This window comes from Cotesia glomerata, linkage group LG5 (assembly GCF_020080835.1).
Source record: "Cotesia glomerata isolate CgM1 linkage group LG5, MPM_Cglom_v2.3, whole genome shotgun sequence".
Taxonomy (NCBI): domain Eukaryota; kingdom Metazoa; phylum Arthropoda; class Insecta; order Hymenoptera; family Braconidae; genus Cotesia; species Cotesia glomerata.
The window spans coordinates 26,045,727-26,073,690 of NC_058162.1; the positions used below are offsets into that span (position 1 = coordinate 26,045,727).

The 27,964-nt window shown below is 25.9% G+C and overlaps 3 protein-coding genes across 7 annotated transcripts; 1 reads left to right on the forward strand and 2 right to left on the reverse strand.

Moving 5' to 3' along the window:
• Window positions 1-85: 85 nt before the first annotated feature.
• LOC123266164 (probable 28S rRNA (cytosine(4447)-C(5))-methyltransferase) lies at window positions 86-3,730 on the reverse strand. Its single transcript, XM_044730192.1, has 5 exons — window positions 3,499-3,730; window positions 3,126-3,286; window positions 2,763-3,061; window positions 207-1,549; window positions 86-90 (listed from the first exon to the last, which is right to left on the reverse strand). The coding sequence occupies exons 1-5, from the start codon at window positions 3,596-3,598 to the stop codon at window positions 86-88; spliced, it is 1,908 nt and encodes a 635-aa protein (XP_044586127.1). The 5' UTR covers window positions 3,599-3,730.
• A 290-nt stretch (window positions 3,731-4,020) lies between these two features.
• LOC123264967 lies at window positions 4,021-4,925 on the forward strand. The gene is made up of 2 exons (XM_044728515.1): window positions 4,021-4,231; window positions 4,754-4,925. Exons 1-2 carry the CDS (start codon window positions 4,135-4,137, stop codon window positions 4,912-4,914), a joined length of 258 nt encoding a protein of 85 aa, XP_044584450.1. The 5' UTR covers window positions 4,021-4,134; the 3' UTR covers window positions 4,915-4,925.
• Window positions 4,926-6,616: 1,691 nt separating this feature from the next.
• On the reverse strand, window positions 6,617-27,832 carry LOC123264562 (unconventional myosin IC). 5 transcript variants are annotated; one of them, XM_044727868.1, is made up of 8 exons: window positions 27,706-27,832; window positions 15,063-15,240; window positions 13,934-14,049; window positions 13,526-13,805; window positions 9,570-11,912; window positions 8,911-9,011; window positions 6,841-6,943; window positions 6,617-6,771 (listed from the first exon to the last, which is right to left on the reverse strand). In XM_044727868.1, exons 2-8 carry the CDS (start codon window positions 15,186-15,188, stop codon window positions 6,757-6,759), a joined length of 3,084 nt encoding a protein of 1,027 aa, XP_044583803.1. In that variant the 5' UTR covers window positions 15,189-15,240; window positions 27,706-27,832; the 3' UTR covers window positions 6,617-6,756. The 5 variants fall into 5 exon arrangements, with proteins under 5 accessions (XP_044583803.1, XP_044583802.1, XP_044583799.1 ...); XM_044727867.1 differs by having other exon boundaries at window positions 15,063-15,243; window positions 27,706-27,830; XM_044727864.1 differs by lacking the exon at window positions 27,706-27,832 and adding an exon at window positions 27,581-27,681.
• Between the last annotated feature and the right edge of the window lie 132 nt (window positions 27,833-27,964).

Sequence of the window (27,964 nt, forward strand, 5' to 3'; positions counted from 1 at the left end):
AATTTTTTCGCTTTTTATTTTCTTTTCTTTTTCCTTAATTTCTTTAATATTATTATCCTTTTTCTTTCTACTCTCTTTCATACCTTTATCCTCAGAATTTTCATTAACCAACTTTCTATTATCCTTAACCTTTTTTTTTTTAATTTTCTCTCCAATTTTTTTTTCCAAATTTTTTACAGTAGAAAAATTCTGTTTATTTTCCTTACTTTTTTTCTTTTCCTCAACTTTTTCTCCATCATCATTTTTACTTTCCTTCTTAATTTTAATTGGAGCATCTCCATTTTTATTAAAAATTTTCCCCGTATTAAAAACACTTTTATTTTTCTTACCTTTTTTTTTCTCCTCAACTTCTTCCCCCACTTCATCATCTTCATCTTCATTTTTACTATTCAAAGGAATAGTATTACTAAATTTCTTAAACTTAGCAACAAAAAACCCATCAACATTATGAGTATGAGGATAATACCTCCTGGTAAGTTTCATACTCGGATGAAACCGATGCTCTCTATAATTAACAAAGCCCTCTTCTCCAAAGTCCAGCCCCGTGGGGACTAACTTAACATTCCTCTTCTTCAAAGCATAATCAATAATACACTCATTTTCTTCCGGAAGAATAGAACAAGTAGAGTAAACAATAACAGCAGCTTTAGACTTGGCATTAACACAATCAATAGCAGCAAGGAGTAATTCTCTCTGAAGAGTAAAGCACCTTTGAACATCAGTTTTATCCTTATTAGTCTTAACACTGGGGTCTTTAGCGACGACTCCAGTTCCAGTGCAAGGCGCGTCTAGAAGGACTCTATCAAAGCCTTTGATAATTCCAGGAATTTTCCTGCCGTCGTAATTAGTAATCACAGAATTAACAACTCCAAGACGATGAAAGTTACCCACGACAGCCTTGAGACGGTCCGCGTTGACGTCATTGGCGAAAAGAACTCCAGTGTTCTTCATCTGAGCGGCAATATGAGAAGCCTTGCCACCTGGAGCTGAAGACATGTCAAGAACCCGTTCATTTTCTTGAGGGTCTAGTGCCATCACTGGTAACATACTGGAGGCTCCTTGGAGCACGTAGTGGCCTGCTAAGTACTCCGGAGTCGCTCCCATTGGCACCTGCGATGAGTAAATGACCAATCCTACCTTGGTCCACTTTCCTACTGGGTCAAGATTTACTCCTCTGTTAATCAACGCTTGGGCTAAGTCGCGTCTGCGGGTTTTTAAAGTGTTGGTCCGGATTGTTAAGGGCCTCTGGACTTCACTGGCCTCTAAGTAGTCCACCAGCTCGCCCAGGGGAAATATTTGCATTAATAGTTCCATTAGGAACTCGTTGTAACTGTAGTAAGAGCACAGGTCTGACTTTAGAAGCTGCAGGTACTCGCTTCGGCCGCGGTTGGGGTCTCTTAACCGGTTGAAGTCGTTGAGGACCATTATCAAGTCCCGAATTCGGGTCTGAATATCTTTAAGACTCAATGGTTGTTCCAATTCTTCCTCTGTAGGAAATTCGAACACGCACTGGCGAACCATATCGTCTGTTTCGGCTTCGTCGAGTTTTCTGAAATGTTAAAAATTAATTTGGAATTATTTTCTTTATAATTTAATTTTTATAAAAATCTTTGATGTCTGCTAAACTAAATATAATTTTATATTTAGCTAAAATTTTGAATTATTAAATAATGACTTTTGTTAAATTGCACTGTACTATCTTAAATATTAACCTTTTTAAAAATATAAGCTCATCCTGATGTTACACTTATCAAGAGCTTTCATTTGAGTACCCACATGCATTTTTAATATATTTTTCATATATACATATATATAAATATATAAAATATATGGAAAATTGATGTGGGTACTCAAATTAAAGGTCTCTATGAGTGTAATGTCGGCGTGAGCTTATATCTTTAAAAATGTCAGTAGTTGACGAGGTCATTTCTTAATTATTGATAATTTTAAAGATATAAGATCATTTTTGATGTTACACTCATCAAGAGCTTTCATTTGAGTACCCACATGCATTTTTAATATATTTTTCATACATACATATATATAATATATATAAATATACAAAATATATGAAAAATTGATGTGGGTACTCAAATTAAAGGTCTCTATGAGTGTAATGTCAGAGTGAGCTTATATCTTTAAAAATGTCAGTAGTTGACAAGATAGAGGTAATTTCTTAATTATTGATAATTTTAGAGATATAAGATCATTTTGATGTTACTCTCATCAAGAGCTTTCATTTGAGTACCCACATGCATTTTTTATATATTTTTCATATACACATATATATAATATATATAAATATATGAAAAATTGATGTGGGTACTCAAATTAAAGGTCTCTATGAGTGTAATGTCAGAGTGAGCTTATATCTTTAAAAATGTCAGTAGTTGACGAGATACAAGGTCATTTCTTAATTATTGAGATTTTCAAAGATATAAACTCATTTCAATGTTACACTTATCGAGACCTTTCATTTAAGTACCAACATGGTATTTTTTATATATATGGTATTTGTGAAATATATAAATATATAAAATATATGAAAAATTGATGTGGGTACTCAAATTAAAGGTCTTGTTGAGTGTAACATCGGGATGAGCTTATATCTTTAAAAATGTCAATAGTTCACCCACAAGATACAAGGTAATTTCTTAATTATGTATCTAGAGATAGAGAATTTTCGAATACAGCCTAAATACTTATCATCATAAAATGACTATTGGTGAAAATAATATGAAACCTAAAATAATTATACTTACTTTTCTTCTTCATATTTCTTTTGTAATTTTTTACTTTCTCGTTCAATAGGAAGCAAATCCCCATCATTATCATTGTCATCATCATCATTATCATCATCATCATCATCATCATCACTGTCTTCCCCTTCGTCACTGTCATTATCATTTTCTTCTTGTTCTTCAGGTTCTTGGTCATCTTCCTCCTCGGTTCCTTCAGCTTCACCATCAGAATCATCAGCTAAAATATCACGCTTGTGTTTAACAAACATTCCCTTTTTAAATTCGCTATCATCCATTGGTTCTTCTTCGGAAGCATATTCCTACAAATAAAAATAAATTAATAAATTATCAAAAAAAAAAAAATAAAAATAAAAATAAACTTACAGGGTCAGATTCATCTTCAGACTCAGTTTTCGCAACAACTTTTTGTTTTTTAAATGCAGGGCCGTCTTTTTGAAATTTATTGTTTCTTTTGGGTCGTTTTTTCATCACATCAAATCTTTTTTTTTGACGAGGATCTGGATATTCATTTCGGTCTCCTTTAACTAAATAATAAAATTTATTTGTTATTACAATTAGCAATTACTCAACAGTTTATTAATTTTTTTTAACAAAAAGATTGATTCTAAAAAATTATTAAAAAAAATTGCATTTTTAATTTTTACAACTCAATTTTTTGAATAATAAATTTCTAAACATTTTCAGAATTCATCTAATTTAATTTTTATTGTAAAAAAAAAATGTATTTTTTATTTACCTTGTAAAGAACGCGGTAACACTGGATCTCCCTGCTTCCTGGCTTTTCTTCCAGGACCTTTAATCGCTTTCGGATCTCCAAACTTTGCTTTACGTCCCATTTTATATTAATTAATTAATTTATTTATTAACCAGCTGATTATAAAAAAAAAAAACTAGAACGTAAATAATATTTTCACCGACCACGTGTAGTGCAATCACGTTAGATTTGGTAATTTAAATACTTTTTGAGGTTAAAACGTTTGAAAGGAGAGGGGTGCATTTTTTTTCTATGCGCATGCGCGCCACTTTTAATGCCAGCTAGCGCCTCTACTGCTTACTTTTGTTAACTAATTAGCGGGAATATTTAAAAAAAAATATTAAAATTAATTTATTAAATAAATTAAATTTATTAAATTAATCATTAAATTTAAATTCATTAAAAAATTATTAAAGTAATTAGAATTAATTACTAAAAATTATTTTTAAACAATAGTTAAAAATTTTTAAATAAAATTTTAGGAACAAGTTTGAGAATCCTAACCTAAATTATTTTACATTCTCACGTGTGTTAAGTGTGTGACACAAATCACAATAATAAATAAACAATTAGTTATTGTTTTTTAATAATTAAATTTTTTTTAAGAAGAAATAAAAAATGGCTCAAGGTAAAATGAAAGTTAAAACAAAATTACCTGACAATGCTAAAGCAAAACAGGGAAATAAAAAAAAACCAGCTGTTCAACGTCGTGGAAGTAAGTCAGCTGTTTTTATTAATAATATACTTTTAAATAATGTATAATTATATGATATTTAATTTTTTAATTATTTTATAAGGAAAATTAAATTACCTGACATTTAAAAATTTTTAGATTTTTTTTTTATTGAAAAAATTATTTTTAAAAAATGTCACTTGTAAAAAACTTGAAAAACTGTAAGTGAAATTTTTTAAAAATATTTTTTTGTTTTAATTTAATTATTGAAAAAAAATCAAATAATTAAAAACGTCGGCTAACTTTAGTATCATTATTTTATAATTAAATATATTAAAAAAGTTAGTTAATTTTTTTTCATTTATTTAATTAGAACAAAAAAATATTTTTGAAAAATTGAATTTATAGTTTTCCAAGTTTTTTACTCATGAAAATTTCTTTTTATTTTTTTGTAATAATTTTTTCAATAAAAAAAATTTTTATTTGTCGGCTAATTTAATTTTTATAAAATTAACTTGGATTTTTTTTACTCTATACAAAATTATTGATTTTATTTTATTATAGATGCTCCAATTAAGGCCAAAAAAGCAAAATTACTTGAAGCCCATAAATTGAAGCAGATGATTACTAAAACCGTCAACAAAGCTGCTGAATCTGAATTAAGAGAACGTGCTCTTGATGGAAAAATGTCATTAGTAAAAAAAAATCCTGCAGTAAAAAAATAAAAGTGAAAACACAAAAAAAAATTTATAAATTCTAGAGTAATTATTAAAATATTAAATTATTTTGTACAAATTTATTCTATTGAAATAAAATAAAATTATAAAATACATAACATGAGTCATACCGAACACGCAAAATCGATCTGCGTAATTCATATCATCAAATCTATATTATATATTATTATATAACTATAGGATAAAAGAAAATTTTCTAGGAAAAATTTATTAAGGTAGTACCCTCGCGACTTCCGTCGTCAAAAGTTTGTGCTAGAGTGTATGGTACATATACTTTAGAGTCATTATTGACAAGCCTAAAACTTTTTGCTGTTTATGTACTTATTTTAGCCAATCACAAACGAGAAACTGATCGTTTGAAAAGTCTGGCAACACTGCGTGAGCGTTAAGATATTTTATAGTGATTATACTGTAGTGTTTTGGACTAACTGTAGATTAACCTCTGTTTTGACACATGCGTTTATTTATTTACTAGAATTTGAATTTGCGCGCGCAAGCGCGCGCCTGACTGTAGCATTTGCATATATTTTCATGCTTATGATATATTCGACCAATCACGTTACGAATAGTTTGATGCCACATACATTTCATCTCAATTTTATATTAGGATTAGGATAGGATTTACATACATTTATTCGGAAATATAATTACAATGTCTGAAAAATTGACTTATAAAGGACGATTCATAAAAAAAAATCCTTGAAAAACGACAGAAATCACTAGCAAATATGCAAATAACAAATAGAAAAAAAATAATTGACAATATTGTTTTGTTTTTTCAGAAAAATCAGTAATTGAATTTTTTATGTTGATGTATTTACGGATTTTAAATTTTAGTATTTTTTTTATTATTTCATCTGACTATTATTTTTATAACTTATGAAAGATTAATATATATTATTATATTCAACTTATTAACTTTTTGAATTTTTATAATTATAGAAAAATACTTATTTTCATAAAATAATCATTGTTACTTTTTTTTTTTAATAAATAAAATGAATAACTATAATGTTACACTTAAAGTAAATTAAACTTTTCAAATTTTTCAGCGCATGCGCGTCTCATATTTTTTTCGCGGCTCACAAAACTTGCGTTGTTGCCACAGTTTTATTAACGTATCCCCTCCTCGGCTAAAGTCTGGTAAATTTTTCATTACTTATTAATAAATATCTCTGAAACTGTGTGGTAATTATCAATGAAATTATTTTTAAAAAATTGTTTAGTTGTTAGTTAACGTTACTCTAGTTTTTTAAAAGAAACCTAAGAAAAGTTTCTGAGATATAAAAATGTTTGTAGGTAAACTTTTCGATATCCCGTATACCGCAATGTAAAAGAGCGTTCAAAACTCAAACTTTGAAATTAAATATCTCTGAAACTAAATGGTCAAAAATTTTCAAATTGCGCCAATCGACGCAGAATTATATGAATATTAATCTGCCGAAGTTAAAAAAAAATCCTAAGAAAACGACTCTGGCGAGGGTACTACCTTAAAAAAGAAATTTCAACATTAATTTATATTATTACACTTTGTACATTAATGCAAAAAATTCTTAATGAAAAATCATGAAATTTTATTCATGGCACAATATAAATACAATAAATACATTGACAATTAACTTAACTAAGTTAATTGTTTTAATTCATCATATAATATTTTTTAACAGTTTATTTATTAATTTATTTTTATATTCATCATTTGATATTAATAAAAATAATATAATAGTAATAAATTGATAGAAATATTAAAACTTAAAAAAAGGCATATATTATTTATTGTTTCAATCACATATATGAGGCAGCTTGATGTTTATAGTTTTTTTTCATCAATTATGGTGAAGCAACCTGTAAAAAAAATTTATAATTTTTAATGAATAATAATAATGTTAAAAAAAAAAATGAAATAATATTTACCACTAATAAATGACCACTTTGTCGATTTTTAGTAATTGCGGGTGTATTTCCTCTTCTGAATTCTATTGTACCTTCTTTTCCACTGACTAGCTTATGCGAGACTCTGTTGAATGAAATTATATATTATTTAATTAATCTAAGAGTCATTTTATAATTTTTTTATCAAATAAATTATATAAAGAAAAATATTTATAGATGAAAAGTATACAAAAATCTTGTCAACTACTGACATTTTTAAAGATATAAGCTCACTCCGACATTACACTCATCGAGACCTTTAATTTGAGTACCCACATCAATTTTTCATATATTTCATATATTTATATATATTATATATATTTATATATGAAAAATATATTAAAAATCCATGTGGGTACTTAAATGAAAGCTATCGATGAGTGTAACACCGGGATGAGCTTACATCTTTAAAAATATCAATAACTAAAAAATGACCTTGTATTTTGTGAGCTATTGACATTTTTAAAGATATAAGCTCATTCTGATGTTACACTTGTCAAGAGCTTTCATTAAAGTACCCACATCAATTTTTCATATATTTTATGTATTTATATATTTCACAAATACCATATATATAAAATATATAAAAAATACCATGTGTGTACTTAAATGAAAGGTCTTGACGAGTGTAACATCAGGATGAGCTTATATCTTAAGAAATGTCAATAATTAAGAAAGGACATTGTATTTTGTGAACTATTGACATTTTTAAAGATATAAGCTCATTCCGATGTTACACTCATCGAGATCTTTCATTTGAATACCCACATCAATTTTTCATATATTTTGTATATTTATATATATTATATATATGTATATATGAAAAATATATTAAAAATGCATGTGGGTACTCAAATGAAAGCCATTGATGAGTGTAACATCAGGATGTGCTTACATCTTTAAAATTATCAATAATTGAGAAATATCCTTGTATCTTGTGAACTACAGACATTTTTAAAGATATAAGCTCACTCTGACATTAAACTCATCAAAACCTTTCATTTGAGTATCCACATCAATTTTGCATATATTTCATATGTTTATATATATATCTATATATGAAAAATATATTAAAAATCCATGTGGGTACTTAAATGAAAGCTATCGATGAATGTAACACCGGGATGAGCTTACATCTTTAAAAATATCAATAACTAAAAAATGACCTTGTATTTTGTGAGCTATTGACATTTTTAAAGATATAAGCTCATTCTGATGTTACACTCGTCAAGAGCTTTCATTCAAGTACCCACATCAATTTTTCATATATTTTATATATTTATATATTTCATAAATACCATATATATAAAATATATAAAAAATGCCATGTGGGTACTTAAATGAAAGGTCTTGACGAGTGTAACATCAGGATGAGCTTATATCTTAAGAAATGTCAATAATTAAGAAAGGACATTGTATTTTGTGAATTATTGACATTTTTAAAGATATAAGCTTATTCCGATGTTACACTCATCGAGATCTTTCATTTGAATACCCACATCAATTTTTCATATATTTTGTATATTTATATATATTATATATATGTATATATGAAAAATATATTAAAAATGCATGTGGGTACTCAAATGAAAGCCCTTGATGAGTGTAACATCAAGACGAGCTTACATCTTCAAAAATATCAATAATGAAGAAATGATCTTGTATTTTGTGAACTATTGACATTTTTAAAGATATAAGCTCATTCTGATGTTACACTCGTCAAGAGCTTTCTTTCAAGTACCCACATTAATTTTTCATATATTTTATATATTTATATGTATTATATATATATTGATATATGAAAAATATATTAAAAATGGATGTGGGTACTCAAATGAAAGCTCTTGATGAGTGTAACATTGAGATGAGCTCATATCTTAACAAACGTCATTAGTTAAGAAAGTACAGTGCAATTCAACAAAAGTCATTATTTAATAAACCAAAATTCTATTTATTTATAGTTCACAAGTCACGGCAGTCACATAGTGACCGTAGAGTTTCTAGTTTGTTTTCTGCATATTTTTTGACCTCAGTAAAAAAATCAATACTCACGTTTCTTTATTAACAATATTTAGTATCCTTGGATTATTGGTAATACTAATAGCTCGTGTGATAGCCTCAATAATATGTGGTACCTCAAGAATTAAATCACCCTAAAAAAAAAATTCAAATATTTTATATTAAAGCGAAAATATTGGTCGTATAAAAAATATTTCAAATAAAACTTATTCAAAATTAAATTTTATATAAAAATATCTCTTATAATTTTTTTTCGGACCAATAAGAAAGCTTTAATTTCAAAATAAAGATTTATGTAAGGTAAAATTTAATAATTAATTACAAATTTTAATTTTAAAATTCCAATAAAAATATCATCCGTAAAAAAAATCAAAAGAAATTTTTTTAATAAAATTAAATCACAAATTTTTGTTAAAAAAATTTTTTTGTAGTCCGTAGACGGAAAGAACAAGATGACACTGGATATCATCCCAGATTATACTGAGTGAAAAAAAATTTCAGATATTAGCTTGTATAATCCATATTACAATGAGTATAATCCAGATATCACGCAGTATAATCTGGATTTTTCTAGCGACTATCTAAAATTTTTTTCCACCACAGATATTACTGAGTATAATCTGGGATAATATCCAGTGTCATCTTGTTCTTACCGTGTAAGATCAAAAATAAAAAAAAAACTCAAAAACTACCTTATCCTTTTTAAGTTCCGGCGGAATCCTAACAATCATCAAATTATCAGACTCCCCAGTAACAACCAGCTCCAGAATATTCTCATAAGGCAGTCTATGTTTAAGCTTAAAACTCTTGGCAGTATCCAAAATATAAACCGCCTTTTCCGTCAGAACCAAAATCCTCTCCCTCGGCTTATACCCATGGCGATCATACTTAACCACCGGAGTAGCATACTCAACCCTCTCCTCCCCCACAATCCCCCTAAAACTCTGCTTAACCCCCCTGAACTCCTCCCCAAGCCTCTCGTTCAAAAACCTCGGCCCGACACTCTTCAAATAAGACTTCTTCTTATCCATAAACAACTTCTCCGCAAGTACCTTCATCTCAAACTGCTCCTTGTCCTCCTTGCTCAACCCCAGGCAATACTTCCTGGCCTTCCACACTCTATGCACTTCCCTCAAATACTCCGAAGCTTCCTTACAAGCATGAGGACAAGCCGGCCAGTAATTATTAAGCACCCCCTCCGGGAGACTTTTACTAAGCCTAACCAACCACTGCGCCTTGGCCAGTTCAATAAAAGCGACATTTACATCATTCGGCGGGTCATTCCTGGTAATAAACCCTTTAATAAACCTCCTCAGAGTCTCTACAGCTTCCCGTCTTCTTTTAGCCTCTCTTTTAGCCCTCCACCTTCTAACATACTTCTCGAGAACAATTGCAGCTTTTTTCATCCTCAAAAATTCCCTCCTCTGCTTTCTTCCCTTCCACTTGCTCTGAATAATCGCCGCAATGTCATTTTTTTTCCTCTGAAAATTATCCTCGGTATCAAACAAAGTCTTCGGGAATCTAATGAACAATTTAGTATTCCCCATTTGGTACTCATTGTCTTCATATCCCAAACTGTCCACTAAAATTTGAACACCTTCCTTAGCACCTCCTCCAAAACTCGGCCAAGTTTTATCACAAAGCGACTTGTACCTCTGCAAAAACTGCTCATAAGGTCTCCTATAAGCAAATCCAGCTCTTCTGACCCTTAAATTCTCCATAAGTCCCAAATATTTAACCTGATGCGAGACAATTTTTTCATTAAACTGCCCCGAGATTTTAAAATCATTCGGTTTAATACATCTAATATAAGACGGCTCTTTTCCCATCAAAATATCCACTAAATTATTCAGACTATTTTTGAATTGAGTAACAGCAGTATCTGGTCTTTTTTTACTCTTCAAATCTTTAACATCAAAAACAGTCCTTGTAATTGAATTATTAGTATGCGACATGACCTCTCTAAGGTCTCTGAAGAGCAAATCATTGTTTTTCTCCAAAAATCCGCGGACGTTGTAAGTTACATTGCCGGCGTAGTGGATTAATCTGAACTCATCTCTCCCCATAATCTTCTGAGTTTGAATATCTGCCTTCTGGTGGCTGATGTAATGATTATGATTGCTTAGATTGGAGTTTAATTTATCTAAGAAGCTAAGGTCCGTTGGCTCTCCGGGACGGAGACACTCTTCGTCCATTAGGGAAATAATTCCCTTGTACTTTTCTTCAATTAAATCGCAGATTACTTTGTTGTTAAAATAATCTATGTGCTCCCAGGTGATTCCTTCGCGCTGATACTCCTCCTGCTCACTACGTAAGGTTAATTGTATGAACAATTGTTGGAGCTTCTCGTTGCAGTAATTTATGCAGAATTGTTCGAAGCTGTTTTTTTGGAAGATTTCAAAGCCGTAGATGTCCAGAATTCCGATCACGTTGGTCCTGGAAGGAGAATTAGGATCGAATTGAAGGGATTTGTTAAGACGAGCGACTAGCCAGGTGAACAGACGGTCGTAGACTGCTTTAGCGAGAGCGTCCCGGGCGTAGATTGCTAATTCGCGGTTTAGGGGAGAGATTACTACGTCCCCTTGGGCGTTTATGGTGCGCTGGGTGAATGCTTTGGCGAGTTGGTGGACATCGCAGCCGACTAGGGAGGCGATCGCTTCTACTGAAGCGGGCTTGAGGATTTTAGCTTGACTTTCTTCTTCGGTGAAGCCAACGTTGCCCATATGTAAAACTGAGGCTACGATTGAAAAGATGTCGTCTTGCTCTTGTTGGGTTAGTTCCACCGTTTTCATTGCGTCTATTACGCGGGTGTATTGGGCGACGTCGTCGATTGTGTCCACGCTGCCTTTTGTGCCGTTGCTTAGGTAGTAATAGGTGTCCAGGTTACGTTTTAGGAAGAGTTTGTGGAGGGTGGAGTCGCTGGCGCCTGCGAGCAGTTGGTAGAAGATGTGGAAGTTTCGCTCGCCGGAGGATTGGTGGATTACGCGGGATTTTTCGAGGAGGTAGTTTAAGATGTTTCCTCCCACCGGATCGCCCTGGAAGTTTTTTAATTATTTATATTATTGAGGGATAGGAAGAAATTTTTGGCTTCGATTTCTAGATACATTATTAAGAAATGACCTTTTTTCTTGTGAAATATTGAGATTTTTGAAGATATAAGCTCATTCTGATGTTAGGCTCATTGAGACCTTTCATTTGAGTACCCACATCAATTTTTCATTTATTTCATATATTTATATACATTATATATATGTATATATGAAAAATATATAAAAAGGCATGTGGGTACTCAAATGAAAGCTCTTGATGAGTGTAACATCAGGATGAGCTTATATCTTTAAAATTATCAATAAATAAAAAATGATCTTGTATCTTGTTAAATACTGACATTTTTTTATATATAAGCTCATCTCGATGTTACACTTATCGAGACCTTTCATTTAAGTACCCACATCAATTTTTTATATATTTCATATATTTATATATATCATATATATGTATATATGAAAAATATATAAAAATGCATGTGGGTACTCAAATGAAAGCTCTAGATGAGTGTAACATTGTGATGAGCTTATATCTTTTAAATTATCAATAATTAAAAAATTACCTTGTATTTTGTGAACTATTGACATTTTTAAAGATATAAGCTCATCCCGATGTTATACTTATCAAGACCTTTCATTTGAGTACCCACATCAATTTTTCATATATTTTGTATATTTATATATATATGTATATATATATATATATATATATATATATATATATATATATATATATATATATATATATATATATATATATATATATATATATGTGTATATATGAAAAATATATAAAAATGCATGTGGGTACTCAAATGAAAGCTCTAGATGAGTGTAACATTGTGATGAGCTTATATCTTTAAAATTATCAATATTTAAAAAATGACTTTGTATCTTGTCAACTATTGAAATTTTTAAAGATATAAGCTCATCTCGATTTTACACTCATCGAGACCTTTCATTTGAGTACCTACATCAATTTTTCATATATTTATATATATTACTTATATGTCTATATGAAAAATATATCAAAAATGCATATGGGTACTCAAATGAAAGCTCTTGATAAGTGTAACATCGAGATGAGCTTATATCTTTAAAAATATCAATAATTAAGAAAGTACAGTGCAATTTAACAAAAGTCATTATTCAATAAAGCAAACTTTTATTTTTTTTTTAGTTTACAAACCATGGCAGTCACATAGTGACTGCAAGGTTGTTAGTTAATTATTAATTAGCAATCTACAGTCGAAATTTACGGATTGTGAATAAAAAAATTTTGGCTTGACGATTTTTTGATATTTATAACACTATGGATAGTTTGGAGACTTTTTAAATAAATTAAAATTTTTTTATTTTAAAATTTATTTAAAGCTTTTTAATTAAAAATTTAATTTTTTCAAGCATTAGGAAAATTATTTAAAGATTTTAAGTACTTGGTAAAAAAAAAATAATTATTGAATTATTTTTTTAAGAATCTTTTTAAGTGATTGATATATTAGTTCTCGATCTTTTTAATGATCCTAAATTTAATTTAAAAAACTCATTATCATATAAATACACCAAAAATTTTTTTTATTATCTTAATTAAATGGACTCACTTGAAAATCAAATTGTATGTCCATATATTTTCCAAATCGGGAGGAATTGTCATTTCTGTTGGTTTTGGCATTGCCAAACGCCTCTAGCACAGGATTGCTGCCGATCAATTTAACATTAACAGCCTCGACTTGCTTTTTGTGGCCAGTTGCTGCGGCAATAAACTCCAGCACCTTTTTAGACGCTTCTGTTTTGCCGGAACCGGATTCTCCTGATATCAAAATACACTGGTCCCGATTTTCTTTCGTCAAAGCGCGATAAGCCGTATCAGCCAACGCAAATCTATAAATAAACAATTGCTACAATCTCAGGAATATAAAAAATAAAAGCAAGGTAATTTCTCTTTTTTTTCCAGCCAACTTTTATTTATAATTGTAATTATTTTCTTGATGAATTGTAATTGTACTTACATGTGCGGTGGTGCTTCAAAAAAATTTCTCCGCTCATAATATTCGATAGTGCTGGTATCGTAAATCGGTAGCCATTTGTATGGGTTCACTGATACTAATACTTGTCCGATGTATGTCTGTAAAAATATAAAATAATTAAACTTTGACCTTGATTTTTTAAGTGCACTTGACTTCGAACCACTAAACTCTTATCAAACGGAATGTTTTTTTTTTTTTTTTAATTTTAGTTATTACTCACTACTTTGCGATAAAAAGTTAATTATATAGGACATTTTTTTTTAAATTAATTAAAAGTTTTTTTAATTTTTAGTTAAAAAAAATGTATAATAAATGTCAAAAAATGATTAATTTTATTTTATAAATAAATTATATAAAAAATAATTTTTAGGAATTTAATAAAAAAAATCTAGTCTAAAAACCAAAAATTAGATGAAAATTAAGTTAGCCGACATTTAAAAATTTTCAAGATTTTGTTTCATTAAAAAAATGATTACAAAAGAATAAAAAAAAAATTTCATTTGTAAAAAAATTTAAAAACTATAAGTGTAATTTTTAAAAAATATTTTTTTGTTCTAATTTAATTAATGAAAATTAATTTAGCAGATATTTATTAAATTTTAATAATTTTTTTAATAAATAAATTATGGGAAAAAAATGAAAAAAAAAATTGACATGTAGAAATTTAAAAAAATTAAAAATGTAATTTTTTAAAAGTTATTTTCCGGTACAAATTTGTTTGTTAAAAAAAATTAAAGAATTATTAGGTGACTGCTAACTTTAATCCCATATTTAATTATTAAAAAAAAATTAAAAACATCGGCTAACTTTAGTACTGTAAAATTAGTCATAAATTTTCATGAAAATTAAGTTAGCCGACATCTAAAAATTTTTAGAATTTTTTTTATTGAAAAAATTGTTACAAAAAAATTTTTTTTAAAAATTTCATTCGTAAAAAACTTGAAAATTTATAAGTGCAATTTTTTAAAAATATTTTTTTATTACTAATTCAATTAAAAAAAAAAAAAAAAATTTCCTCGCTGTCTGCTAACTAGTTTTATTAAATTTTCAAGGTCAATTTTAAAAAGCTGAAAAAAAATATTTTTTAATTTAAAAAATGAAAATAACTTACATAAATAAGATTTTCCCGAAATCTTTTTCTCAAATTTTCAATAAAAGCCTGCTCATTTTGAAAATCCTCAAGAAGCACAAAATCCTGAACACCAACCCGATCTCGTTGGTGAAGATCACGTTCCATGCTGCCACCATAAGTCGGCAGCGATGGTTTTTCCAAATAGTTTTTTTCCTCTCTGCTAAAACAAAGAAAGTTATCAAAAATAAAAATTAACTATTACAAAAAATTAAAATAAAGTCAATTTTTCAATTTCATTTAACAAAAACATTATTTTAAATTTCTATGAAAATAAAATTAGCCATCTAAAAATTTTTAGAATTTTTTTTATTTATTGAAAAAATGATAAAAAATTTTCATTTATAAAAAACTTTAAAAACTGGCAGTGAAATTTTTAAAAAATATTTTTTTGTTCTAATTTAATTATTAAAAAAAAATTAAAAAACTAAAAACGTCGGCTAACTTTAGTATTATTAAATTTCTACAAGTCATTTTTTTTTTTCATAATTTATTTGTTATAAAAATTATTAATAATACTAAAGTTAGCCGACGTTTTTAATTTTTTTTTTAATAATTAAATTAGAAGAAAAAATATTTTTTTAAAATTTCATTGCCAGTTTTTAGTTTTTTACAAATGAAAATTTTTAAAATTTTTTATCATTTTTTCAATAAAAAAAAAAATTCTAAAAATTTTTAGATGGCTAATTTTATTTTCATAAATTATTAAATATCTGCTAAATTAATTAAAAAAAAAAATGAAAATAAAATTTTCATTTGTAAAAAACTGTAAGTACAATTTAAAAAAAAAAATTAAAAACGTTAGCTAACTTTAAAGTTATTTACAAAAATACAAGCCTTGAAGACTGCAGACTAGATAAACAGATTAATTGTGATTAGATATAACTTATAATTTCTTAAGGTATTAGTAACCACAAAAATAATAAATATATATTATAAATTAATACGTGTACCGACCAGTAATTACTTTACAACCGATTGATCTGTTTAATCCTCAAATAAATAAATAAATAAATAAATTTAAAGCTTGAAAAGTGATAAAAGGATTAAAAGTAAGAAAGTTTATATTTATTGTTTTATTTATAAGCCCGTTATCAATTATTGGTAATGACTTACCGCGTATCCGTCATGATAAAAATTGTTTGGTGAAAATAAAATTAAAATATCAGTAAATTGAATTTTATTAGTGAAATTGAATAATAATAAAAGTGTAACAGATGTAAAAAAAAGTTCGATTGTAACACGTTGATACTTGATGTCTAAATGAATCGAATCTGGTATCGTGTAAGTGTTTAAAGATAAGATTAAATTATCTTGATTGTTTTTTTATGCCTTTTATTATATTCTTCAAATTAAATAAATTGTTCTCGACATAAACTACTAGTGTGTTGCTATTACAGTGTATGCTGTTGTTTATATGTGTTTGTTGTTTGTAAAAAGTTTATACATACATGTTTGTACTTTATTGTTGTGCTGTGTATTGTTCTACATGTATATGTAAGATGGTTTTTATTTTAGAACGTGTTAAGTTGATTTGACAATTGTAATAATTAAATATTGAGACGTTAATTTAGAGGTATAAATTATTTAACGAGCCAATTTCACGCATATGTGCGGAGTTTTAAATCATGACTAATTTTTATTTATGATTTATGACTTAAGATTCATCGATAAAAAATTTATTTAATATTTTTTGTAATTTATTCATTTTTTTTTTTTAATATTTCCATTACATTAAATTTAGCTGTCACGACAATTTTTTAATTTTTTTAGTAGATTTCATAGAAATCTAAATATTGTATTGGTTCTCATGACGCAACTTTTGGAAAATTTTGCTATTTCCTCACTCAGCTCGTCGAACTGATTCAGAAAATACATATGGTTCAAAAGTTTATGTATATATGTATATATATATATACGATATAACGGGCTATGTCTCTACTCTAACTTCCGCAATTCTAATCGGATCTCAATAAAATTTAACATACTTATTTTTTGACCGGTTTCTGAGGTTAAGTTCTAAGATGAGCCAAATCGGCCGGTTATTTTAGAAATGAGAGCAATTTGAAATTTTTGAAAAATTTCAAAAATTCCCATTTTTTTACTATTTTTCCATGTAAATACTATTGAACACAATATCCTAATAAATTTATGTTTAATGCATCTGAAAGCTTCCCTGGTTAAAAATATTGATTGAAAAGAATTAAAAATGATGAAATTTGAATACTTTCAATTCTTTTTCATGTATATATAGATATACAGTTTACATGGAGTGACTGATTCCCAATACTTTTCAATCAATATTTTTCATCAGGGTTATTAAATAAGCTTTAATTCATATATCTATTGATTTTTTGCGTTAAGAATGACCCTCCCAAAAATGAAATTTTTAGTAGATTTCATAGAAATCTAAATATTGTATTGGTTCTCATGACGCAACTTTTGGAAAATTTTGCTATTTCCTCACTCAGCTCGTCGAACTGATTCAGAAAATACATATGGTTCAAAAGTTTATGTATATATGTATATATATATATACGATATAACGGGCTATGTCTCTACTCTAACTTCCGCAATTCTAATCGGATCTCAATAAAATTTAACATACTTATTTTTTGACCGGTTTCTGAGGTTAAGTTCTAAGATGAGCCAAATCGGCCGGTTATTTTAGAAATGAGAGCAATTTGAAATTTTTGAAAAATTTCAAAAATTCCCATTTTTTTACTGTTTTTCCATGTAAATACTATTGAACACAATATCCTAATAAATTTATGTTTAATGCATCTGAAAGCTTATTAAATAAGCTTTAATTCATATATCTATTGATTTTTTTTTGAAATTTTTTAGATTTCATAGAAATCCGCTTTTCAGATTTCTGTCTCGATGGGGGTCCGGCCATGACCGGAAGGAAAATTTTGTTATTTCCTCACTCAGCTGATCGGTACATTCAGAAAATACATATGGTTCAGAATAAGTTTGGCGGTATTATATATATATATCAGCCTGATATAATGCGGGCTATGGGCCGACTCTAACTGCACGCATTCCTGTGCCCCACCGGTAGCACATTGGGGATCTCAATAAAACCCATACTTATTTTTGACCGGTTTCTGAGGTTAAGTTCTAAGATGAGCCAAATCGGCCGGTTATTTTAGAAATAGCAATTTGAAATTTTTGAAAAATTTCAAAAATTCCCATTTTTTTACTGTTTTTCCATGTAAATACTATTGAACACAATATCCTAATAAATTTATGTTTAATGCATCTGAAAGCTTATTAAATAAGCTTTAATTCATATATCTATTGATTTTTTGCGTTAAGAATGACCCTCCCAAAAATGAAATTTTACTTTTGCATTCGTTTCGGAAATGATTTCATGTGTCAGCATTTATATATGGTGAGCCATATCAAAGCAAATTTTAAGGGAGTTGGGAAAGAACGGATAGGGGAAAGGGGGACCTACTAGTGGGGATTTTTCCGTAATTGAAAAAATAATCAGACAGCCCAGACTGGGAATCGAACCCAGATCTCTCGGTTACGCGCCAAGGGCTCTACCAGTTAAGCTATCCGAGACAAGTACTGACTATTTTATTCAGTAACGTATATAAGACCCAGCATTTATATACAGTTTAACAATACATTAAAACAGCTAGTCGATTCATTCTTTTTTTTTTTCTTTGATTTTTGTTTTCATACTCAATGCAACCTTGATTAGAAATTTTTTTTTATTCATCATGAAATCTACTTCCATTTCGGCTGCCGAATGGTCTTTTTTAAAAATAAATTTATTTTTAAAAAAATTAAAATTAAGTTTGCCGACATCTAAAAATTTTTATGATTTTTTTTATGAAAGAATTATTAAAAAAAATTTTTTTTTTCATTTTTTCATTTGTTAAAAACTAAAAATTATAAATACAATTTTTAAAAAATATTTTTTAGTTATAATTTAATAAATTAAGTAAAATAAAAAAATCAAAAATATCGGCTTACTTTATTATTATTTTAAAAAAATGCATTTTGTTTTTTTTATTAATAAAAATAAAATTAGCAATAATGCTAAAGTTAGCCTAAATAAATGCTAAAGTTCTAATTAAATTAGAACAAAATAATATTTTTAAAAATTGCACTGACAGTTTTTAAAGTATTTTACAAATAAAAATTTTTTTTATATTTTTTTGTAATGATTTTTTCAATAAAAAAAAATTCTAAAAATTTTTAGATGTCGGCTAATTTAATTTTCATTAAAATTAGCCGACACAACAAGTTTTGATTTTTATTATTAATTAAATTAGAATTTAATTAAAAAAATATTTTTTAAAAAATTGCACGTATAATTTTTAAAATTTTCTACATGTGATAATTTTTCTTTTCATTTTTTAAAAATTATTTTCCAATAAAATAAATTATAAAAATTATAAAATGTCGGCTAATTTAATTTTCATAAATTATTAGACAGCTGACAATTTTCAGAATTTTTTTTTATTAGTAAAATCATTACAAAAAAATTAGAAGAAAAAATTCCACATGTAAAAAATTTGAACAACTATAAGTGCAATTTTTTAAAAATATTTTTTTATTACTAATTCAATTTATAAAAAAATGAAAATTTTTCACTGTCGGCTAATTTTAATTTTTATGTCAATTTTTTTCTCCATAATTGTTAAAAAAATTTTTTAAATATCTGGTGAATTAATTTTTATAGTATTTACATGCAAATGTATGTTAATAAATTTTTTTTTTTAACTATACTTAAAGAAAACATTTAATTGATATTTAAATTATCTATACTTTCGTTTTACTGTTTTAAAATAATTTTTTAAAAATACAACACACTTTTAGGTTGAGTGAAAAATTTTCTATTTATAATTTAATAGGAAATTTTATTTATAAAATAGATAAAATAAAGTTGTAAAATTTTATTTTCGTTTGTTTAAAGATTTATATATGCTGTAAATTATTGATAGAATTATTGTTTTACTAAAAAGTAGTTTATTGAGAGAAATTTAGTAATTTATGTGTAAATTATTAAAACTTGTATTTTAATTTTAAAAAATAAAATTTATATTTCTTCTTTAAAGTTTAAATAATTTCGCTTGTAAAAAAAAATAATTTTTAATTATAAAAATAATTATTTTTACCATCAAGTTAATATTTTATAAGAATTATAAAATAATTAATTAAACTGTAAAAAATTTTTAAATTAAACTATAATTTTTTTAGGATTATAAATTTTAATAAATTTTTTATAAATAAAATTTCATTAAAAAAAAATTTTCACTCCGAATTTTTTATATTAAAAATTAATTTGAATCTATTAATTAATAAATTAATTAATAGTACAAAAAATAATGTTTAATTATAAAAGTAATTTTTTTTTTATCATCAAATTAATTTTATAAGAATTATAAAATAATAAATTAAACTGTAAAAATTTTTTTATAAATCAAATTTAATTTGAAAAAAAATTTTTTACTCCGAATTTTTTATATTAAAAATTAATTTCAATCTATCAATTAACAGATAATCAATTATAATCATAATTTATACAAATTATCTAATAAAAATGATTGATTATTGCCTACAAAGATAACTCTTAAATAATAATAATAATTAATGCCTATGAATATTATTTTACAAACAAATAATTAAAGGACATAATTATCAGTTTAGAAGGTGGAGAGATAACGGAAAAAGAGTACTATTGTATTGTATATTCATTGTATATAAGTAAAGGCATTTCCGGTTTCTATAAAAGACTGTCTGGAAAGGCTTATATTATTGTTATTATTATCATTATTCAACTACTGGAGCCTGAGAAAAATTTTATTCCCTGATTATTCGCTCATAGTCGATTAACTTTCACATCTTTTTACCTCTATTTTATTTTTCTATTTTTCTTCTCCATATGTATTTTCTCACAAATTTTTTTCGCCATTATTATATTTATATTTATCCTTTTGGACTCTTTGATGAATTCTCGTAATAAGCAAATCGAGCGTTTAATAATAGAACAAAAACAATTTTACGGATCGGAAGTTGTAATTTTTATTTTCTTGTTATTTCTTCACGTTGTAAGGTTCTTGTTCGGCCTTTTTAACACATCTAAAACACTAGAGACATTTAAAGATTTTATTTACCATGAACTTGTAGTTGAAGTAAGTAGACAAGACCCAAACCGCTAGTTTTAAGGTATCAAGGTCATACTCGAAAAAAATACTTATGCCTCAACCGGTTTTTTTCATCGGCTAGACGACATTTGCTTATTACTTTTTTTTTTTAATTGTAATTTTCTATCTTACTGGTTTTATTTTTATGAAAATTAATTTACCGGACATTTGATAGTTTTAAGAATTTTTTTAACAAGTAAATTATGATAAAAAATAATTAGAGAAAAAAAAATGGACTTGTAGAAATTTAAAAAAATGAAAAATGCAATTTTTTATTAATACATTTTTGGAAGAAATTTATTTGTTAAAAAAAATTAAAAAAACTGCAATTTATTATTTTAATTAGCAGTTTTTTGTGATAATTAATTTAGCAGATATTTAATCATTTTTAGAATTTTTTTAACAAATATTTTATGGCAAGAAAAAAATATTGACGTAAAAATTTTTAAAAATTATAAATGCAATTTTTTAGAAAATATTTATTTATTAAATATAATTAAAAAATTATCAAGTGACTGTTAACTTTATGAAAATTAATTTAGCATATATTTAATAATTTTTAAAATTTTATAGCAAATAAATTATGAAAAAAAAAATTGACTTGTAGAAATTTTAAAAAATAAAAAATGCAATTATTTAAAAATATTTTTTTTGATAAATAAAATTAATTTCATTACTTTTTTTTATGATAATTAAATTGAGAGACATTTTATAATTTTTATAATTTTTTTAATTAATAAATTATAGCAAAAAAAATTTATTTAAAAAAAATTGTCATTTTTTTTAGACTGCTATTTTTCATAAAATTAATGACCTAAAAATAAAATACTGAAGTTAGCTGACAGCTGTCAATTTTTTAATTTTTATAAAAAATCAATTACAATAAAAAAATTTATACTCCCTGATTAAACAACTGAATTCGATCGAATTAAACAGAATCAAATTTTTAATTCTTTTGAATTCAATTAAATTCTGTTAATTCGGTACCTAACTTTAAAATGAATTCTGTTTAATTCGGCAGGTGAGCCAGAATTTAGCCGAATTAAAACAAATTCAAAATTATTAATTCGGTTCAATTCTGTTGAATTCGGAAATAATCCTTGAATTTCTCGCTCTGACTCCGAATTAGACCGAATTAAAACAAATTCAAAATTATTAATTCAGTTAAATTTGGAAATAATCCTCGAATTTCTCGCTCTGACTCCGAATTAGACCGAATTAAAACAAATTCAAAATTATTAATTCGGTTCAATTCTGTTGAATTCGGAAATAATCCTCGAATTTCTCGCTCTGACTCCGAATTAGACCGAATTAAAGCAAATTCAAAATTTTAAATTCGGTTCAATTCTGTTAAATTCGGAAATAATCCTTGAATTTCTTGCTCTGACTCCGAATTAGACCGAATTAAAACAAATTCAAAATTTTCAATTCTGTTAAATTAGGAGATAATCCTCGAATTTTTCGCTCTGACTCCGAATTAGACTGAATTAAAACAAATTCAAAATCCTTTCATAGATATTATTTTAATCATAGTTTTAGGATTTAATAACAATGAAATTGCGATAGTAAAAGATTTAAGACGATTCAAAATATAAAAAATTAAATTTCAAAGAACTCAGTAGGATTTAATTTACATTATGTTACAATTTTCAGATTTATTTTCCATACTTGAACAGAATTGAAAATTTCAATTTTTTTTTTAATTTTCGCTCTGCCATTTTCCGTAGAATTGAACAGAATTAAAATTTTTAATTGTTTTGAATTCTGTCTTACCGAATTTAACAAAATATAACAGAATTGCGATTTTCAATTCAGTTGGATTTTGTTTTGCAGAATTCAACAGAATTGAGCAGAATTAAAATTTTTAATTCTTTTGAATTCTTTTTTACCGAATTTAACAGAATATAACAGAATTGATATTTTTAATTTAGTTGAATTCTGTTTTGCAGAATTCGACAGAATTGAACAGAATTAAAATTTTTAATTCTTTTGAATTCTTTTTTACCGAATTTAACAGAATATAACAGAATTGATATTTTTAATTTAGTTGAATTCTGTTTTACAGAATTCGACAGAATTGAGCAGAATTAAATTTTTTAATTCTTTTGAATTCTTTTTTACCGAATTTAACAGAATATAACAGAATTGATATTTTTAATTTAGTTGAATTCTGTTTTACAGAATTCGACAGAATTGAGCAGAATTAAATTTTTTAATTCTTTTGAATTCTTTTTTACCGAATTTAACAGAATATAACAGAATTGATATTTTTAATTTAGTTGAATTCTGTTTTGCAGAATTCGACAGAATTGAACAGAATTAAAATTTTTAATTCTTTTGAATTCGGTTTTACCGAATTTAACAGAATATAACAGAATTAAAATTTTTAATTCGGTCGAATTCAGTTGTTCAATCAGGGCTAATATTTTTTATTTTTAATTTTCACACGTGTAATTTTTTATTAAATATTTTTCATAATAATCTAATTACTATAAAATAAAAAATAAATTTTTAATGTCAGTTAACTTCAGTGTCTTTTTGAAAATTACAGTTTAAATAATGAAAAGTAAAAAATTCAAACCGTTCATTTTTATGAAATTCTTAGAATAATTATTATAAATTAACAATTAAACTGCATTTAATACTTTAAGCCGATTGTCAACAATTTAATTTCTTCTTTAAATATCAAAATTAATAAATTAAAAATATTATAAGAAGTAATAATGTGATATTTTATTTAAAAATAAAATACCGGGCAAATTTCTTCAAATAATAAAAATTAACCTTGAAATAAAAATGAAAACAAAGTTAGCTGTCACTTGATAATTTTTTAATTTTTTTGATGAAAATTAATTTAGCAGATATTTAATATTTTTAAGAATTTTTTTTGATAAATAAATTATGGCAAAAAAAATTAAAAATGCAATTTTTTAATAAAAAAATAAAAAATATATGTTTAAAAAATTGAATTTTTAATTTTCCAAAATTTCTACATGTCAATTTTTTGTTATGAGAATTAATTTATCAGATATTTAATAATTTTTAAAATTTCTTCAACAGATTAATTATGGCAAAAAAAATGAGTAAAAAAAATTGACTTGTAGAAATTTAAAAAAATAAAAAATGCAATTTTTAAAAAATAATTTTTTGTCAAAAATTTTTCTGTTAAATAAAATTAAAAAATTATCAGGCGACTGCTAACTTTAATATCATTTTTTTGTTACAAAAATGACAAAATCTCTGCTAAAATAATTTTTACAAACAAAACTAAAAATTATCTTTAAAACTCCAATCGCAATCGTTTATTTTTTACGATCCACAGAAATAACTTGCAACAATTCTCAGAACAAGGATCATAAACGTAAAACAAATTTAAAAAAGATGGTAAGATTTGTTTTGACTTGTGCTCTTCAGTAATTGGCCATGTCATTTTTTATCCTGCACAAGTAAAGTAAACTTAACGACCCTCGAACAATTTTCTCTCTAAAAAATCTATTTTATTTCTTCCAGATTATACAAAATTGCGCTACTACTTTACAATACAAGATCCAAGTGCGTTTGGTTAGTCAGAGTCCAACGGCACGTACAAAAATACTTCTTAAGGGATTTTTGTATAAAAAAAAAAAAAAACACGAGGTCAGATGAGTCATATGCTGTCATTTTAAATCCACATATGAAAATTCAATAGATAAATAAAACTTATCAGTTTCTATTGGTCACATACAACCGTTATCTTTCAAGGTAAGTCCACTTAATATAAAAAAACTATCCTGCAAAAATAATAACATGCATGGTACTGAAGTTAGCCGTCAGCTGTCAATTTTAAAAATTTTTTTAACAAATCAATTATAATAAAATGCTTCTAAAAATTTTCACTTGTAATTTTTATTAATTTCCACATGTGGAATTTTTTAATTAATTTTTTTTTATTGTAATTTAATTGCTATAAAATTGTAAAAAGATTTTTAATTATTAAATTAGAACTAAAAAATATTTTTTAAAAATTGCATTTAAAGTTTTTCAAGTTTGTTTTTACAAATGAGAAATTTTTTTATTAAGGTAAAGTACCCAGTAGTTGAACAGGTTTCAAAGTAAAACATATTTGACCCTATTTTTAATATATAAAGATGTAATTATTAGTTCAAATTAGTGATTTTCATGAAAATCTAAACAATTTTGAATTGATTAGCAAAATAACAAAGATAATTGATTATTTATATTTTGACAACGTTTTTAAAATAGACTATCCAAGGAGTAGTACTTAAACAATCAATTCTGACAAGCCTTAGTAGTTGAACACTCCGGGAGCAGTAGTTGAACTAATAAAATATATGGCAATAGGCACACCAAAAATTTTCAACGTTTTGTTGAAATATCAAAAGAAATATAACATATTATTGAATAATATTAAAAATAATACTGTCAATATTTAATATGTTCATTTAAAAATGATAAATATTTGTATTTAATTTTTTAATTACATTTTTTATGAATGACAAAGCAAATTTTCAATTATAAATCAAAAAAACTCAATTCAAAACGTTCAATAATTTATAACTACACTAATTTTTAATCATAAAACTTATTTAAATTGCAGTAATTAATACAAATGACAATGCTGATCACTAGTCTATAAACCTATTAGATATTATAGTACTGTTAACATTATACGGCCTCAGGCTGTTCAGGTTATGGGTACCGCTTTGAAAATTTCGAGGTATAGTTGAACGCTAAAATTTAATATAAAAATTCTAGTTTATGTCTTTGCAAAAAATATATGTTGTTTAGAAAAGACTATTTCATTGGATGGTACAATTTTTTTTACTTAAAATGATATACCGTTTTTTTGATTGCTCGGTTTTCGATTTAGTACCTTTTTTATGAAAAAAATAGCATCTATCGGCGATTCTCGACATGTCAACATTTAAATTAATAAAAATATAATTATTTTGATTTATAATTTAAAAAACTTACAGGAATCAATTACTGTATCATTTAATAATAATAATATGCTTATATTACTCATAATAGATTTACGGATTTTGTATTATAACAATTCAAAAAGTCTGTTCGAGTACTGGTCCCATTTGTATAAGTGTCCAAGTACTAAGTACTTTGCTTTATAAAAGGAGTAGTAGTTGAACACTCCGGGAGCAGTAGTTGAACTAATAAAATATATGGCAATAGGCACACCAAAAATTTTCAACGTTTTATTGAAATATCAAAAGAATTATAACATATTATTGAATAATATTAAAAATAATACTGTCAATATTTAATATGTTCATTTAAAAATGATAAATATTTGTATTTAATTTTTTAACTACATTTTTTATGAATGGCAAAGCAAATTTTCAATTATAAATCAAAAAAACTCAATTCAAAGCGTTCAGTAATTTTTAACTACACTAATTTTTAGTCATAAAACTTATTTAAATTGCAGTAATTAATACAAATGACAATGCTGATCACTAGTTTATAAACCTATTAGAGGTTATAGTGCTGTTAAAATTATACGGCCCCAGCTTGTTCAAGTTATGGGTACTGCTTTGAAAATTTCGAGGCATAGTTGAACGCTAAAATTTAATATAAAAATTCTAGTTTATGTCTTTGCAAAAAATATATGTTATTTAGAAAAGACTATTTCATTAGATAATACAATTTTTTTTACTTAAAATGACAATATATCGTTTTTTTTACTGATTGTTTGGTTTACAATTTAGTACCTTTTTCATGAAAAAAATAGCATCTATCGGTGATTCTCGACACATCAACTTTTAAATTAATGATATTATAATAGTTTTGATTTATAATTGAAAAAACTTACAGAAATCAATTACTGTATCATTTAATAATTTTATAATATGCGCAAATTACTGATAATAAATTTACGGATTTTGTATTATAACAATTCGAAAAGTCTATTCAAGTACTGGTCCCATTTTTATAAGTGTTCAAGTACTGGGTACTTTATCTCATAAGAAAAAAATATTTTTTAAAAATTGCACCTACAGTTTTTTACAAATTAAAATTTTTCTTTATTTTTTCTAATAATTTTTTTAAAGAAAAAAAATCTTAAAAATTTTTAAATGTCGGCTAACTTAATTTTCATAAATTAATTTTTATTTTACATTAATTTTTTTAATAAAAAAAAATTCTAAAAATTTTTAAATATCTAACTTAATTTTTATAATTTCAGTGTCATTAGCATGCACTATAATTTTTTTAATATTTACATTATTAGTTTAAATGATTTCAACCATATAAATCAAGAGCTCGAAGCTAAAGCTAAAGCTAAAGCTAAAGCTAAAGATCAAGATATAGAAATCATACCGTGACTCACTCAACTCTCCAGATGTACCCGATGCATCAATTAAAACCATTCAATCTTACAAATGTATATAAATACACAGCTAAATACTTAGGCCAATATAAATTGCACTTTACTTTCTACTTACAATAAATCAAAGCATCAAAGCCTCCAAGTAATTAAAATATTTCATTTATTTTTTTTACTGATTAATATTTTATGTTATCCAGGAACTAGTTAACAAGTTGTTAACGTAATGAGGTCCGCGACCCGGTGACCGGTCAATCTAATAAAGATTCCGACGTTAGAAAGGTCTCTGGACAATGTATGATAATTTTAATAATTAATAACACTAAATTTGATAAATAAATTTTAACAAATAATCGACGGGGTTTTTAATATGACTT

Coding starts and splice junctions, on each gene's coding strand:
- LOC123264967 (XM_044728515.1), top strand. CDS start 4,135: ATGGCTCAAGGTAAAATGAAAGTTAAAACAAAATTACCTGACAATGCT. Junction 4,232..4,753: donor AGCTGTTCAACGTCGTGGAA/GTAAGTCAGCTG, acceptor ATTTTATTATAG/ATGCTCCAATTAAGGCCAAA.
- LOC123266164 (XM_044730192.1), bottom strand. CDS start 3,598: ATGGGACGTAAAGCAAAGTTTGGAGATCCGAAAGCGATTAAAGGTCCT. Junction 3,062..3,125: donor CTGAAGATGAATCTGACCCT/GTAAGTTTATTT, acceptor TTTTATTTGTAG/GAATATGCTTCCGAAGAAGA. Junction 1,550..2,762: donor AAGAAATATGAAGAAGAAAA/GTAAGTATAATT, acceptor TTAACATTTCAG/AAAACTCGACGAAGCCGAAA.
- LOC123264562 (XM_044727864.1), bottom strand. CDS start 27,630: ATGGTTTTAATTGATGCATCGGGTACATCTGGAGAGTTGAGTGAGTCA. Junction 14,050..15,062: donor TTCGGGAAAATCTTATTTAT/GTAAGTTATTTT, acceptor ATATTTTTACAG/ACATACATCGGACAAGTATT. Junction 11,913..13,525: donor ACATACAATTTGATTTTCAA/GTGAGTCCATTT, acceptor AAAAACTTCCAG/GGCGATCCGGTGGGAGGAAA.